General features: G+C 47.4%; 1 protein-coding gene across 1 annotated transcript; it reads left to right on the forward strand.

Moving 5' to 3' along the window:
* The first annotated feature begins 867 nt into the window (after positions 1-867).
* Positions 868-14,968, forward strand: abcc10 (ATP-binding cassette, sub-family C (CFTR/MRP), member 10). Its single transcript, XM_076091752.1, is given in 24 exon segments — positions 868-919; positions 1,104-1,218; positions 1,850-2,063; positions 2,343-3,714; positions 3,886-4,113; positions 4,263-4,419; positions 4,660-4,802; positions 4,931-5,010; positions 5,510-5,681; positions 5,942-6,040; positions 7,002-7,191; positions 7,424-7,501; positions 7,849-8,055; positions 8,202-8,340; positions 8,620-8,815; positions 9,160-9,503; positions 10,326-10,495; positions 10,583-10,743; positions 10,955-11,208; positions 11,380-11,525; positions 12,133-12,230; positions 13,776-13,888; positions 14,022-14,103; positions 14,105-14,968. Coding segments are annotated over 22 exon segments (4,668 nt in total). The 5' UTR covers positions 868-919; positions 1,104-1,218; positions 1,850-1,887; the 3' UTR covers positions 14,168-14,968.
* Positions 14,969-15,480: the final 512 nt, after the last annotated feature.

A 15,480-nucleotide genomic window follows, 5' to 3' on the forward strand; every position in this document is an offset into this window, starting at 1 on the left:
ACCATTAAGATAAATTAGGAAGAACAAAGCAAAAGAACTTTAATTTAATTAAATGGATGATTAATAATTATTTTTTCAGAAAGCATATATACTATATATATCAGAGATCACATCATAAAAGACGACGGAAGTATGACAAGTAAAGCATAAACAAAGTATCCAACAAAATATTACAGATTATTAAAGCACATTTACTGTGTAGGAGTCCTCAAGATATTCAGTGTGAGAAAAACTATTTTCCCACGCTTTGGATTAAGTTCGTGACCAACAGACACATAAAATATATTTAACATTAATATTCAAACTATTTTTATGTAGCCAAACGTCAGACGCACAAGTGCAAAGTTTGAAATGTTAATCCAAACATTTCAATATTTTCTCTGTCTCTAGATGCGGAAATATAAGAACTAGTTGAACCTTTATTGTGTTCATTTGTTTATTTCTTTAGCAGTGGTGAAATTTAACCAATTACATTTACTGATAACTCAATTTACAGTTTAGTATGGTATAGTAGTATTATTGTACTTTTTACTTCACTGCATTTATTCTACAAATATAAGGACTTTTCTTCAGACAAACATACATGTAGTTGTTAGTGATAAAACCAGAACAATTTAATATTCTATGATAATAAAACACTTTGAAAGGAGCCGTGCTGCATTACCAGTACTTTTACTTTTGATACTTTACGTACAGTTTGCTGTACTTTTACTTAAGTAACATTTCGAATAAAAGTATTTTACCTGTCATTGAGTACTTTTTATTTCATGGTATTCTATGTTTTACTTCATCTAAGTACGTCTTTGCTTTATAAAACCATTTCCGCACAGGACATTTATTTTGAAAAACCTGTGCGCGACACTGGCGTGCGTCATCAGGAGTCGACAAAATGTAACGCCTGCTAGTGAGATAAAAGCCGGTAAAACTTAAAGGTTGCTCATCTTAATTATATCCCATTCGTGTTGTTATTGAGTTATATTAATCACTGCTTCAGCTCGTTCGTGTCTTATTCACATTGTGTGTGTGTTAGCATGTTTAAAGAAGATATATTGTGTTAGCTAAGCTAGTTAGCTAACGTTAGCCTCGTTTGTTTACATTTCTAGGTCCAGCTGGTAACTTCATTCTTCTGTCGTCTTCAGGGCTTTCCTTTTCTTCTGCTACACGAATAGTTAAAGATAAGTGCAGAAACACTTCTGTGATGGAACATTACCAACTCATGTAAGTAAAGTAGCGTCATGTGAAGTCTGTTCATATATATGTTATATTATTATCTATATATTATTATTATCTATATATGGTCTTAGTTTGTAACCCTGTCCTCTTTCTGGAAAGTGTTGAATGTTGAATGTTTGACTACTTAACAGAAAACCACACTGTATGAGACAAACTTCTATAAATATATATATAATCTCCTGCCACAGAGACTTGAGTGAGTGGTTTGTTTTACACAGATAACTATTCGCTGTAAAATGGTTCAACCAGACGGATTATTGAAAAGTTAGAAAGAGACAAATCCCACTGAGCAATCGTTAAATAAGATGGTGAAAGAAACTGGAAGCTTAGCATCAGAATGTGTGTAGATTTGAAGACGAACAGGTTTCAGTGGTCAAGTGTTTCACAATAATGTCTCCTATAACGAGCTTAATTATTGCTGTTTTCAACATCTCTGTGCGAGGACGCATTGTGGTTAATTTATAAAAGTTTCAATACTACAAACGTGACACTTTGACATGTTTCTCACCTTTTTAATCTGCACTGTGACTCACATCGTGGCTTTGAAGGCAGACACGCACCTCTGTTTTCATAATGAATAACCAGCGTCTCTGTTATCGCTCTCCGTCCCTTCAAGGTGTTTTCTAGGATGACGGCGGTGAAACGGGAGGAGCGATGAGGGTCTTCGGGCCAGCAGAGCTGTTCGCAGGCTTCTGCCATTCGGACGAGCAGAATCCTTTCCCCGTGTGGCAGGATGGACACATCAGCTCGTGTTTTAACCAGCTGGTCCTCGGAGCCGTGCCTCACGCGGGGATGGCCGTCTTCAGCGCCTGCTACCTCGCCGTGCAAAGGTGGGTCACACCTGACGGCAAAACGTAGACTTCACTCTGACAACATGCTCTTCTTGGTCTGTCCAGACGGTCTATTCATGCACTAGAGTTTCATACTGTGCAGTTTGTCCACATCAGTGAAACGTCTTTACCCTAAACTTTGGTTTTATGAGTGGGTAAATAAAGTTATCAATCTAAAAGTCAGTGTTTATTGTCCACCTCACATCAGTATTGGCCACAGAAATCCATTTCTTATCATGCATCTGTTGTATTTTCTGTAATAATGCTCCTGCTTTGTAGACGCGACCTCCTCCAGACGCCCCCCCCCTGTGGCTGGACACTCCGGCGGGTGTCGGCTCTGCTGGCGGCGCTGCTCTTCGCTGCCGACGTGGTGCTGGTGAGCCTACTGCAGCAGGCGGACTTGTACCTGGACGTCCTGGCCGACAGCTGCGCCGTCCTGGCCTGGCTGGTCCACTTCGGTGCCGTCACGGCGCTCCAGAGGACGGCTTTCAGGAGAACCAGAGGACCTCCTCTGCTGCTTCTACTGGTTCTTCTGTCTGTCCCGAACCTGGTCGTCACTCTGATGATTTACTGCAACGATCAGGAATATCTGAACCTCGCGGAGCCTCTTGAATTTGCTCGCTTTGTGCTCTCCTCGGCCCGGACGCTCCCCCTTCTGGTTTATCTTCTGGCATTTGCGTTTCCCTGCATCAGCGATGCCGGATACACTTTGCACATCAACGCTGCGGATGGATCCCCACTCGTCCCAGAGAGCACCCAGCCGGATACAGGGGAGATGGTGGCCGAGGACGGGAGCGGCTGCGTCTCGCGGCTCTTCTACCTGTGGCTGACTCCTCTCCTCAGGCGAGGACAGCGAGGGCAGCTGGACAGACCAGCTGACGTCTATCACCTCCCTCGGAAGCTTCGGACTACTGTGGTGTGCCGATACTTCCACCAGTGCTGGGAAGCCTGCCGACGAGGGGCGGCAGTCAGTAACGGGCGAGATCAGTGGCCTCGGCCGGTCAGCAGGAACCTCCTGAGCGGCACCTGGAGTTCACAATACCGGGAGGAACCACTGGGGCTGCAGGGTGACGTAGGCCTGCTGAGGGTGCTGCACAAGGCGTTCGGGTTGCGCTACTACGCCCTCGGTGTGCTGAAGGTGGCGGTGAACATGCTGAGCTTCACAGGTCCCCTGCTCCTCAGCAGTCTGGTGAACTTCATGGAGGACGAGGGAGCTCCAGTCAGCTGGGGGGCCTGGTGCGCTCTGGGGCTCTTTGCCACCACCCTTCTCTCTTCCTTCCTCCAGAACATCTTCGTCTTCGAGGTCTCCAAGGTGGCACTGTCGGCGCGCGCCGCTCTGGTGTCGGCCGTTTACAGCAAAGCCCTGCAGGTCAGCGGCTGCAGCCTGGCCGGCACCACGCTGGGAGAGGTGGTGAACCTGATGAGCACGGACACCGACCGCGTGGTCAACTTCTTCAGGAGCTTCCACGAGCTGTGGAGCTTGCCCCTGCTGTTTGCCATCACCCTCTACCTGCTGTACCTGCAGGTGGGCGTGGCTTTCCTCGGGGGGCTCTGCGTGGCGCTGCTGCTGGTGCCCTTCAACAAGTTCCTCGCTTCACGAATCCTCAGCAACAACCAACACATGCTCCGGCACAAGGACAGCCGGGTTAGGGTGAGAACCTACCAGAGAAGTCCTGTCGTTTTGACATGATGGAGGTAGCAGCATTATTATCATTATTAGTAGTAGTAGTAGTAGTATTAATAATAATATTAATAATGATGAGTGAATGTATCCCTTATTCATGAAGTTGTTCTTGTTAACTTTTAGTCTTTTCTCTCTCAGCTGATGACGGAGATCCTCTTCGGCATTCGCGTCATTAAGTTCTACGCCTGGGAGCCTCACTTCACTCAGAAGGTCGCCGACTGTCGTAAACAAGAGCTGTCCCACCTCAAGGCCCTCAAGTACCTGGACGCCATGTGTGTTTACACCTGGGCCGCTCTGCCGGTGGTCATCTCCATCCTCACCTTCGTCACCTACGTGCTGCTGGGACACCAGCTGACTGCGGCCAAGGTGTGGAAGCCTTTTTCAGAAGATGGTGGGGGGGGGGGGACTGTAACTGTGTTGGAGCAAACAGTGAGCTTGGGAGGAAACGAACAACATTTTACAAACCTTAAATGTCCATTATGTTTGACGAGTCGGCGTATTCTCGTCCCCTGCAGGTGTTCACCACGCTGGCTCTGGTGGGGATGTTGATCGTCCCTCTCAACTCGTTCCCCTGGGTGCTCAACAGCATCCTGGAGGCCAAAGTGTCTCTGGAGCGAATCCAACGCTTCTTCAAACTGACCAACCAGGATCTGCTGGCGTACTACGCCCTCGGTACGCTGCGTCTCATCGCTGACCTGCAGCGGGTCACGGTTTAGTATTCGTTTGGTCCCATTGGGTCGCTCTCTTCAAACATCATACAACTGTTTGAAGCTCCAGCTCTTATCATTCACCACTTTATGAAGTTATGTTTCATAAAAACTAAATGTGAAAGTTAGAAACCTCTGCTCATTAAATGTTATTATAATTATCTATCATTATTTCTCTCTCTCTCTCTCTATCTATCTGCCCTAGTGTCTCCTGAAGACAGTCAGACATCGATCCTGTTGAGCCAGGGGACATTTTCCTGGCAGGGGCCCGACAAAGAGAGAGAAAGTGAAGCTGGAGCTGCTAAAGGGAGTCTGCTGCTGCACAGCCTCACTCTGCACGTCACCAAGGTGCATCCCTCCGCCAATTTGAAGTCAAATAAAAATGATTTGATTCTTAAATAAAATGTTTTTTGATGTAGAATCTTGGCGTCGGTGTGCGGCGGTGAGGGCAGTAACGTACGGTGTTCTGGTTTCAGGGCTCTCTGGTTGTGGTGGTGGGGAAGGTCGGCTGTGGGAAGAGTTCCTTACTGGCTGCTCTCACTGGAGAACTCAACAGGTAAACTTTACTTCTGTATTCCCCTTTTGTTTCCCTTTTATACTTCTAATCATCTCAGTAAATCTTGTACTTTTTAATAGTTCATCTCCTTCCTGTCCAGTGAAGACCTCGTATCTCCAGATGTGTTGATGTTGAATGTTTGTGATAAACTGGAGGAGGAAATGTTTGAAAAGACTCTTTGATCAGCTGGAAAATACATCGACACAAAGCTGGAAACAGGTCTTTTGTTCTTTCTAGAGATACGAGGTTCTCACAGGACTTGCTATGAATTTTATTCGTAAGGTTAATGCTCACAAAGAGGAATAACCACCAGAGGTTGGGGGGAAGTTAGGGAGTATCATACAACTTCACAAATTCATTAAAAACGTGCTTTATTTTTGATGATACTTTTCATCCCGACTGTTGTGTGGACTAAACTCACCGGTCCTCTTCATTAGAAGCGACTTTGACAGCCTTTAGGTCTCTGAACAGCGTTTTGACTCGGTGTTCTTCTCTCCAGGCTGAGTGGGGTGGTGTACGTCGCAGACCGAGAGGCCGGCTTCGGTCTGGCGTCTCAGGAGCCGTGGATCCAGCATGCATCGGTGCGGGACAACATCCTGTTTGGCAAAGACTACGATCCCGACTTCTACCAGGCTGTGATCGACGCCTGCGCCCTCGCCGACGACCTCAACGTACGATCGCTTCGCCCTTTTTATGTCTGCGTCTTCTCCTGCTTTTACAATTTCTCACCTGCAGTGTCTCAGCGACTCTCTGGGTTGTTTACAATGAGACACTTTTTGCACCTGAAGCGTGGACTCTAAAGACGGAGACGACCGTCCATCGGTCGGTCTAACGCTTTGGTCCAGAGCGAGAGCTCTTCAATCGATCGCCTGGAGCCTGATAATACAGTTTGTGTGATTATTTAATATGTTTAAATAACTCTCCTCTTCAGGTTTTGCCGAACGGTGACCGGACAGAAGTGGGAGAGAACGGAGTGACTTTGAGCGGAGGACAGAAGGCTCGTCTGGCCCTCGCCAGAGCTGTTTACATGGTGAGTCCTCTGCACACACACCAGCCTTCTGCTTCAAGCCCAGAGAGACGTGCAGAAAAGGACAAAAGCACTTCACAATGTGATGCCAATAGGTTGCATTGCTTATGAAACATGTCATACTGATGCTGCTATATGACCTACATAAATAGACAGATGCTGCTTTGCTTTTATTAGATTTCTGTGAAGAAGTTAAGTTGGCGGGAGGAGAGTCCTGCCTGTCAGCTGTACTGTCTACACGTGGAACTCTAAATCTTGTCATGGAATGAGACCATTAGCCAGATGTCTAGTCGCATGTGTAGTTTACTTTTGAAGAGTTAAATGTTTCAAACTTCCATTTAGTTGATGTCCCGACAGAGTTGCATGCCGGCGGAGAACGCTGTTGCAACTTGGATGCTGACTTTGTTTTCCAGTTCAGAGAAGAGTCAGTGACCCTCGACCGTTATTGAACCTTAACGGTGTAAATATTGAGTTGGTCTGCTTTTATTTGGGCCCTCTGCAGTCGACTCAGTGTTTAAACTGTGATTTGTTCAGCTGGTAAACCAGTCGTGCTAACTCTAGACTAGCCTTCTTTTCCTATTGTAAGTGCTTTGCTAAAGCGACATGTAGCCTGTTTAATTCCAGCTTGTAAAAGGCTGCATTATTGTGAAACAGGAAGCTGTTCCTATTTAAATCTGCAAACATGTTCCTGCTTTAAGCTTCCAGTTTCTTTTAAGCAGATTTTTGTTCTTCTTTGTCTCTTTGTGCTCTTTCGGCTGTCGGCTGTATAAATCCTTCTACAGCGTTTTGTTCTCCATGTACAACACAAAACCCCACGTGTTTGTAAAGAGGACTGTCTACAACCTAAAAGCATGAAAGTCCATTCAGACACATAAAGTAGTCCTCTCAGCCGCCTGACTGCAAACAAACATGTCCACGGTTCATCAGCAGGTGTATCATGTGATGCAACCTTTTCTTTTTGCAGGACAAAGACATCTACCTCCTCGACGATCCGCTGGCAGCAGTCGACGCCGATGTGGCCGAACACCTCATGAAGAAGTGCATCATGGAGCTGCTCAGGGGGAAGACCAGAATCCTTTGCACACACCGCGTGGAGTTTGTGGACAAAGCCGACATGGTGGTCCTCATGGAGAACGGAACGATCGTCAAAACGGGTAGAAAACAAACATCCGGCTCAGACGGGAGCGAATGTCACACGTGGTTGTCGTCGTCATGTGACATCTACTGTAGTAGAACACTGACTGTGGAGAAGAACCTCATACAAACACACTTCTGAACATCAGAGCTGTCCTTTAAGCTATTTGGAACGTGCTCTTTAAGTTGAGAAATGCTGCGTGCTGTGTTCTTGTAGAACCTGTGAATGCTGACTGGGTTCCTTTTTAACAGGCACACCAGCAGAAATCCTGCCTCTGGTCGAGGCGGTGCCGAAGAAACGGAAGAATGACCACAACATGAGAGAGAAAGGTTTGTTCACCTGGAGTCAGGACTGCTTCACTGGAGAGTGTGGATGTTGCTGATCGGCATGTTAGCATGTTAGCATGGGGCTATTACCATTTAGCTCTGTACTATGCTTAAGTACTCTCGTTTGTTTTACTTTTTTAATGAACACTGTGGACTTTAAATTTTGCATGAAGAGACGTGCTGCTGACCTCCTCTTCTTCATGAATATTTAATATTAGCCTATTTATGTGTACCGGTTTAATGTGTTATTACAGCAGGCTCACAACTTCTGTGTAAACTCTTCAGTACAGTGTGGTGGTCTTTTATAGTAATCCCATTATTTCCACGTCCCCCCTCTTGGCTTTAACCAGATGGCGTGCAGCAGCAGCAGCAGCAGGAGGAAGAGGAGGAGGAGCCGGTTTCCTCCCCTGATCTGTGTGTGGATGATGACCCTCACCTGTTGGGGGCGGAGCAGAAGCAGGTGGGCGGGCTGGCGTGGAGAGTTTACCAGACCTACTGGGTCGCTGTGGGCGGAGTGCTGGCCGCCTCCATCCTGGTGTCGCTGCTCCTCATGCAAGGTTTGGATCGACCGCTCTTCTCCAGCTTGATCCGAGTACAGTGATGACGCTCAGCAGATGATGACTCTCACTTTCCCCCGTTGAAATCCACTTTACAACAAACTGCCTGTCTGTGTGTGTGTGTGTGTGTGTGTTTTGTGCTTCAGCCTCTAAGAACGTGTCTGACTGGTGGCTGTCTCACTGGATCTCAGAGCTGAAAAACAACGGCTCCACCAGAACAAACAGTTCCTCCTCGTGTGCCTTCAGCTCACCACACCTGCTGCTCTTCTCACCAGGAGGGTTAATGTAAGTTCTCCAATCAATAGTAGTTTTAACTCAAAGAGACGTTTTTTTGTTGTTGATTACACCAGATTCTCACAATGTCACTTGAGAACACGATAATATGCTCACAGCTGTTCATAAGTCTGGAATCAGCTGTTCTATTGATCTTTTTTTTAACAGTAATCAGTGTAACATGTCCTCATCGTAGCTCAGATTACCGGTTTTATAAACAGGACTATTTTTAAGTCTTTCTGAAAACATTTCACTGAAGTCTTCGTAACACGTTGACGTCTTCCCGCTCAGGTCTCCTCTGTCCTCTCTGCAAACACTCTCCTCGAGCAGCAACATGAGCTCCGATGTCAGGTTTTACCTGACGGTGTACGGCTCCGTCGCGGCGGCCAACACCGTCTTCACCGCCCTCAGGGCCTTCCTCTTTGCCTACGGAGCCATCTGCGCCGCCACGGTCATCCACGACAGGCTTCTGGAGCGCGTCCTTAAGGTGCGTCAGCGGAGCTTCGAGCCTCCCTGAGCAGGCCTGAGTGTTTTGTTGTGTTTGGCAGCAGCGGATGAAGGTTAGAGGACCAGGCTGACTGACTGAAGGGTTGCCAGGATGAAACTCCAGACCAGCTGATGGGAGGATGTCACTGGAACCATCACTGTAAAAAGATTGCTGTAGATTTTACAGTAACTTCCTGGCAGCTGGATGCCAGGAAGTTACTGTAAACGTGTTTATAAATATAAAACTATTGATTAGAGCAGCTTTAAGATCGTTTTTCTGAACTTTACCTCCCTGGGTTCATTTGGTTGGTTCATCTTAACTTCCTGTTCACGCCCTCCCTTCAGGCCACCGTGTCCTTCTTCGACACCACCCCGATGGGCCGCGTCCTCAACCGGTTCTCCTCGGACCTGTACACCGTGGACGACAGCCTGCCGTTCATCCTGAACAGCCTGCTGGCCAACGTGTTCGGCCTGCTGGGCATGCTGGTGGTGATCAGCTACGGCCTCCCCTGGGTGCTCGCGCTCCTGCTGCCCCTGGCTCTGGTGTGCCACCGCACGCAGCGCTTCTACCGACACACCTCCCGGGAGCTGAAGCGGCTGTGCAGCGTCACTCTGTCGCCCGTCTACTCGCACTTCTCCGAGACGCTGACCGGTCTGGGAACCATCCGGGCCAGCGGCAGCTCTGCCAGGTGAGAGACGTGTGGGAGACGAGTGGTCATGATAGATCTGCTGATAATTTACAGATTCATCGATGTCTAGACCTTTTTTTCAGAGTATTTGCACACATATTGTCAACAACTTTTATATTTGGGAAAATGTACAGACATTTTTAGAGTAGCATTAATCTTTATGGCCATTTGTTAGTCAATTTTAATTGTTTAAAACAGGTTTGAGGTGAGAAAACGTGGTGAGATTAAAGCAAAGCAACCTTTTCCATGTTCTTCTGAGTCCCTGCATGAACTGTTAACTGTTAGCTGTTCGCTATGTTGAGTACTCGTAAAGCAAAATTCCTCCCTTTCCTCTTCCTGTAAAAGCTGAAAATATTCTTGGTATTACAAATACAGAACTTTTACATAATCGGACGGGATTTGGATCGACTGGCCAACTGTTTCCATCCTCCAAATCACACTTGGTAGCTGAAAAAACTACCGCTCACTACTACAAAACAAGAAACTGCTGCACACGTTCTCCAGTATGTGACTGAAAGCTTAGAGAATAAATTAGCAAATCTTCTGGCAAAAAACTTATTTTTTCCTTCCCAGAAGTTGCTGTGATTTTGGGCTGAGTGGGTGGAATTTATTTTTGAATCTCTCTTCCGCTTCCTGGTCCAACAATCAAAGTTCCTAATCCGCGTAGCTCTAGAAACTCCATATTTTAGAGACACCAAATCCCTGAAAGATTTGATCTGATCCCTGGAATCACACCCTGCCCACATGCTCCGTTTCACTCCGAGATACGTTGCAGCCCTAACCATCGTTTCACTGCGTCACAGACTCTTTTCGTCGGTTCAGGTTCGAGGAGGAGATCGCCCGGCGTCTGGAGCAGAACCAACGCTGCCTGTTCCTGAGCAACGCCGCCATGCAGTGGCTGAGCATCCGCCTGCAGCTGATCGGCGTCGTTGTGGTCACCGGCCTCGGGGTGCTCGCTGTCGTCCAGCACCAGTATAATTCTGTCGATCCAGGTGAGTCCGCCGCTGAATTTCTTTGGTGGCTGTGCGCCAGTAACGTGAGATGACTCGGTTTTCCGTGACGCGTGTTGCTGTCTCCAGGTCTGGTGGGTCTGTCCCTGTCCTACGCCCTGTCCATCACGCTCCTGCTGTGCGGCCTCATATTCAGCTTCACCCAGACTGAGATGCAGCTGGTGAGCGTGGAGAGAACTGAGGAGTACTCCACCGGGCTTCCTACCGAGCCGCAGCACCAGAACACACAGGTGAGGCCGCCACGAACCCAAACTGATAACCAGCCGAGGGGGTTTAATGGAGCACATGAACTAGAGCAGTGGTTCCCAACATGAGCTCTGGGCCCCCTTAAAAAAGAAAGCAGATATTTAATACAAATGTATACAAAGTTAGACAAGCTTCACAGTGATTTTACTGTGTATGTAATGATGTTTCACTTCCTCCTCTGTGTTTCACCGTCAGCTGCCGCCGGCGTGGCCCGAGCAGGGCTGCCTGGAGCTCCGCGGTGTGGTCCTGGCCTACAGGGACGGTCTCCCCAACGCCCTGGACGGAGTCAGCCTGGTGGTGCGAGCCGGGGAGAAGGTGGGCATCGTGGGACGCACGGGCTCCGGGAAGTCCACCCTGTTCCTGGCCCTGTTCCGCATGGCGGAGCTGAACCAGGGTCAGATCCTCCTGGACGGGCTGGACATCAGCACTGTGGACCTGGCTCAGCTCAGGTATGTGGTGGTGGGGTGAATTAATAATTCCTCCCTCTGTTAGACGTTGTCTTTGGTGGACAGATCATCCTTGTTTTTCACACATTATCTGCAGCTTAATTCAGACTTCTGTACAGTGTAGTAAAAGCTCAGCAAGTCATTTTGTGTGTGTTGTGGTGGCGCCCTCTGCAGGTCTAGGTTGGCCATTATTCCTCAGGACCCCTTCCTGTTCAGCGGGACCGTCAGGGAGAATCTGGACCCGTGTGGGCGACACTCGGACCAGCAGCTGCTGGACGTGGTGGACCAGTGCCACCTCGGCTCTGTGGTCGGCAGGATGGGTGAGAGGTGTACCGAGGGAGTCGTTAATGAAAGCGGGGCGGGTGAGACGGGGTGACACAGGGAATTAAGGATGAGCAGAGCGACGCTCATTAACATCAGGTGTGTCTGTGTTCAGTTAATCCGCCTGACTCACTGTCCTGTAATTCGCAAAATGCAGCCCGCCCTTTTCTCATTCCTGTGTGGTGGCGTGACCAAAGCCTTCATCTGCCTCTGATGTTGATCAGAACATCTGAAGGAAGGGTGCACCCAGGACAGGTTACAGGACACCTGATGAGGTTACAGGAGATCAGGTTATAGCGACAACCTACCATCCTTTTCTTTTTTTCATCCTCCTCTTCCTTGCTCATTTTTTTTTAAAATTTATTTTGGAAAGAAAAAAGCAGGAAGTAGAAGAGGAGACACTCTGAATATTTAGTTTAGTGGATGCAGGAGAAATGGACTCTACTCTTTGTACTTTAAGACTTTAAACATGAAAACACGACCTGGTGCAGCTTCCTCTGCAGCCGATCTTGTGTCACGTTTGTGTGTGTCGCTTCACACCCCAAAAGCTTCAGAGTGATGTAACTCCTTTCATGAGAAATGATTGTGTGTGTGTGTGTGTGTCAGGTGGTCTGGATGCTGAGGTTGGGGAGAGAGGGAAGTCCTTCTCTGTGGGACAGAGACAGCTGCTGTGTCTGGCCAGAGCTCTGCTGACTCAGGCCAAGGTGAGCCCTCACAAAGCAGTTGCTCCAGCACAGAGCAGCTGCTGACATTGTGCCCATGTGGAAGCAGCAGATGTATTCTTTTCTTTCTGTTAAAGGGACAGTTCAGATGTTATGAAGTGTGTTTGTATGAGGTTCTTCAAACAGTAATTTAATCTTGTTAGTTTGTGTTGTTGTGTGACTTTGTTGAATCCAAAGTCACACAAACACTAACAGACGGAGGCAGCGGTGGACCAGCTGCTCCTGTGTGTTCTGAGTCTGGTGGCTCTGAAGAGAGGTAATCCTGCCGTCAGAAATCTGTCTGCGTCAAGGTTTAGTGGTGTAAATATTCTAAATATAAAGTTCATTTAAACTGATGATTCTTTCAGGAGTCTAAAATACGTCCTCAGCAGAACATTACTCTGCTCCCGTGCTGGTTCTTCCTGGTTCTCCATCTACTGTAGTAGAACCCTGACTGTGGAGAAGAACCTCATACACACACACTTCATAACATCTGAACTGTCCCTTAAACGGGTATATTTAAAAAACGAAACAGCATTGCATAAGTTACGGTTGTATTTTTTTTTTAAAGATTTCACCTTTTCAATATGTGTTTACACTGCAACCAATCAAACGCGCGTTCTTTTGGAAATAGGTTTTCCGTCACATCACGAGCGACCAGCATCTGACGTCGAGCTGCATGCGAGTAGTTGTCCACACACCAGCAGAGCACCGTGGAGCTGGTGACCTGGCTGAGGAGCTGCAGGCTCAGCCAGCAGCTCACTGCAGTAGAATCCAGTAGAACAGAACTCGAGTTCATCCAGTTCAAATAGAATCGGCCGCTCGGTGCGATCCCGGCACAGAGACGAGCTCGATAAAGTCTAATTATGATCATCAAACGTCATCAGTTGCACAAATACAGCTGTTAATGACGCTAATTAGTGCAGTCACTTCACTGGCACATGTTTAGAGAACTGGGTGTGATTTCATGGATGTCTTCAGGATTAGAGTTTGATTTACGGCCCGAACCCTTTTCCTTGTATTCTGCTCTATTTTTATCACACGGTTTGATTTGTTCACATCACGAGAGCCTGTCACTACTCGCATGTTTAAAAGGGTGAGACTGCCAAACATCACACCCTGCTCACTGAGGAGGGCTGAGCCAAAACCTTTAATTTAAAAACAATTTCACTCCGATTGATTGACAGCTCACCTCCAGTCGATCTAATAATTAACCTCCAACATGCACGCGTCTGTCAACGCTGCCCTTGTAAGTAAATGTTTGTTTAAAAACGTGTGTCTGCTGTCTGACAACTGTCTCTATGAGCCAACACGCCTTTAGCAGCTGAGGTGGACTCAGTGAAAACAGTAAACTCACAATAGATGCTCACTATTTGTGTCTAATATTTTAGATTTTTAACTGAGCCTCTGACACAAAGTCAATTTAACAAAGCAATGTTTTCCCCTTAAATATCCGTCCCAGTAGCTCCTACACGTCTGTAACGTCTGCTTCTAATGAAACCACAGCTTTGCACCGTAACCCCCCCCCCAATGTTTCCCCTCGTGTAGGTTCTGTGCATCGATGAAGCTACAGCCAGCGTGGATCAGAAGACGGACAAACTGCTGCAACAGACCATCAGAGAGAAGTTCCAGCACCAGACCGTCCTCACTATTGCTCACAGGTGACGGCTCTGCTGACGCACACATTCATTTCCTTTCTCTGTAATATTACAGTCAGCCGTGGACACGTTTGACAGAATTAGGCTCCTGCTCTCGTGTTTCTCGTTTGTTTGTTTTAAACTCTCGTGTCTCCAGGATCAACACCATCATGGACTGCGACCGGGTGCTGGTGCTGCATGCTGGGAAGGTGGTGGAGTTTGACACCCCGGCCGCTCTCTACCCGAACGGACCGCTCCATCTTCCCCAGGCTGGTCGGTAGGAGAGGAGAGCGAGACGGCTAAAGAGACTCTATGAAGGAGGATTTTGGAGCAGAGAAGCGGGGCAGTGCCTTGCTCCAGGGTTCTGTTTGACCTGGGAAGTGATGATGTGGGTTTGTGGATATCTTCTCCCCTTTATGCTGACACTTAGCTTCTTTCAATTGATGCTCAAACAGCAGTAACGGCGGAGTCAGCGAGAAGGATTGTTGATATTTGAACTCCACACACTACCGTCCCTCTCGCTCCCGCTGCCTTTCTCTTTATGCATCCATGTGCGCGAGCACGAACCCCGCCTCTTGCTGATTGGCTGGAAGAGTGTTTTGTGGCTCGGTTGAAGACTCTGTGCAAGTGTATTGGATTAGAATCGCTGACTGCACCCTTTATCTGACATTTTCCTGTTCTTCTTGTTAGAGGAAAAACTGTACTTCCCTTAAATTACTTCTTCCCACGGTGGCTGATCTCTTTACTTTTATTTTATTAAACTGTGAAGCAATACCAATCTGCACTGCATAGGGGTCAATCAAGCCTCTGCCCTGCTTAGATATGTTTTAATGTATTACTACAAGCAGGTAACGGGCAGCAGGCCTCACATACGACTCTCTGTACTCGACCATCGTCGTGCGGCCATGTTTGTTGTTTTTGCTGATTCAGGGGTTTGTGTGCAGCTGTTTCAGGGTCGATCTGTGCTGTGTTTGTTCTCATGTGTATCCGTTACAAACAACTGTGACTTCATGTATTCCTGAGAAGGATTTCTTCTGTTGTTGTTTTGTCACCGAGGTTGCTTTACGATGAAGGTCTTAATAAAGCAGTTACTTTTCTAATAAACGTCGTTGTCTCACAGTTCTTCTGTAACGTCCGAGTCCATCTGGAGTAATCGTACCGGTTCCAGGTACGATTACATCCGTACTGTGGAGCCAGTGAGCTCTCTCTCCTTTGCTTTCCACCCAGACTCACAGTGTTTGTGGCTGTAATCAGAGTGACTCACGCAGGGAACGCCTGCCGCTCCCTTGGCACAGGGCAGCATTTTTCTCACGTTGTCAGTGGGGGAGTGTTTGGTTTATGTTTTTCTGTCTTACCTTTCCCGTTTGTTTGTGTGTGTGTGTCGCTAAGTACAAATTCAAGGTACTTGAGTACTTTCCTTTTGTGCTACTTTATACATCTGCTCCAGTAATTCTGAGGAAAATATTGTGTTTTTTAATCCACTACATTTATGTGACGGCTTTAGTTTCTGCACAGCTTCACATTAGTGATAGAAGATATGAATCAAATAATAAATAGTAATGTATTCTCTGCCCAGCAGTAAATAACGCCGTTAAATATGGCCCTGTGTTTACTAG

This window comes from Anarhichas minor, unplaced genomic scaffold, assembly GCF_050575085.1.
Source record: "Anarhichas minor isolate MPS153535 unplaced genomic scaffold, ASM5057508v1 ptg000014l, whole genome shotgun sequence".
Classification (NCBI taxonomy): Eukaryota; Metazoa; Chordata; class Actinopteri; order Perciformes; family Anarhichadidae; genus Anarhichas; species Anarhichas minor.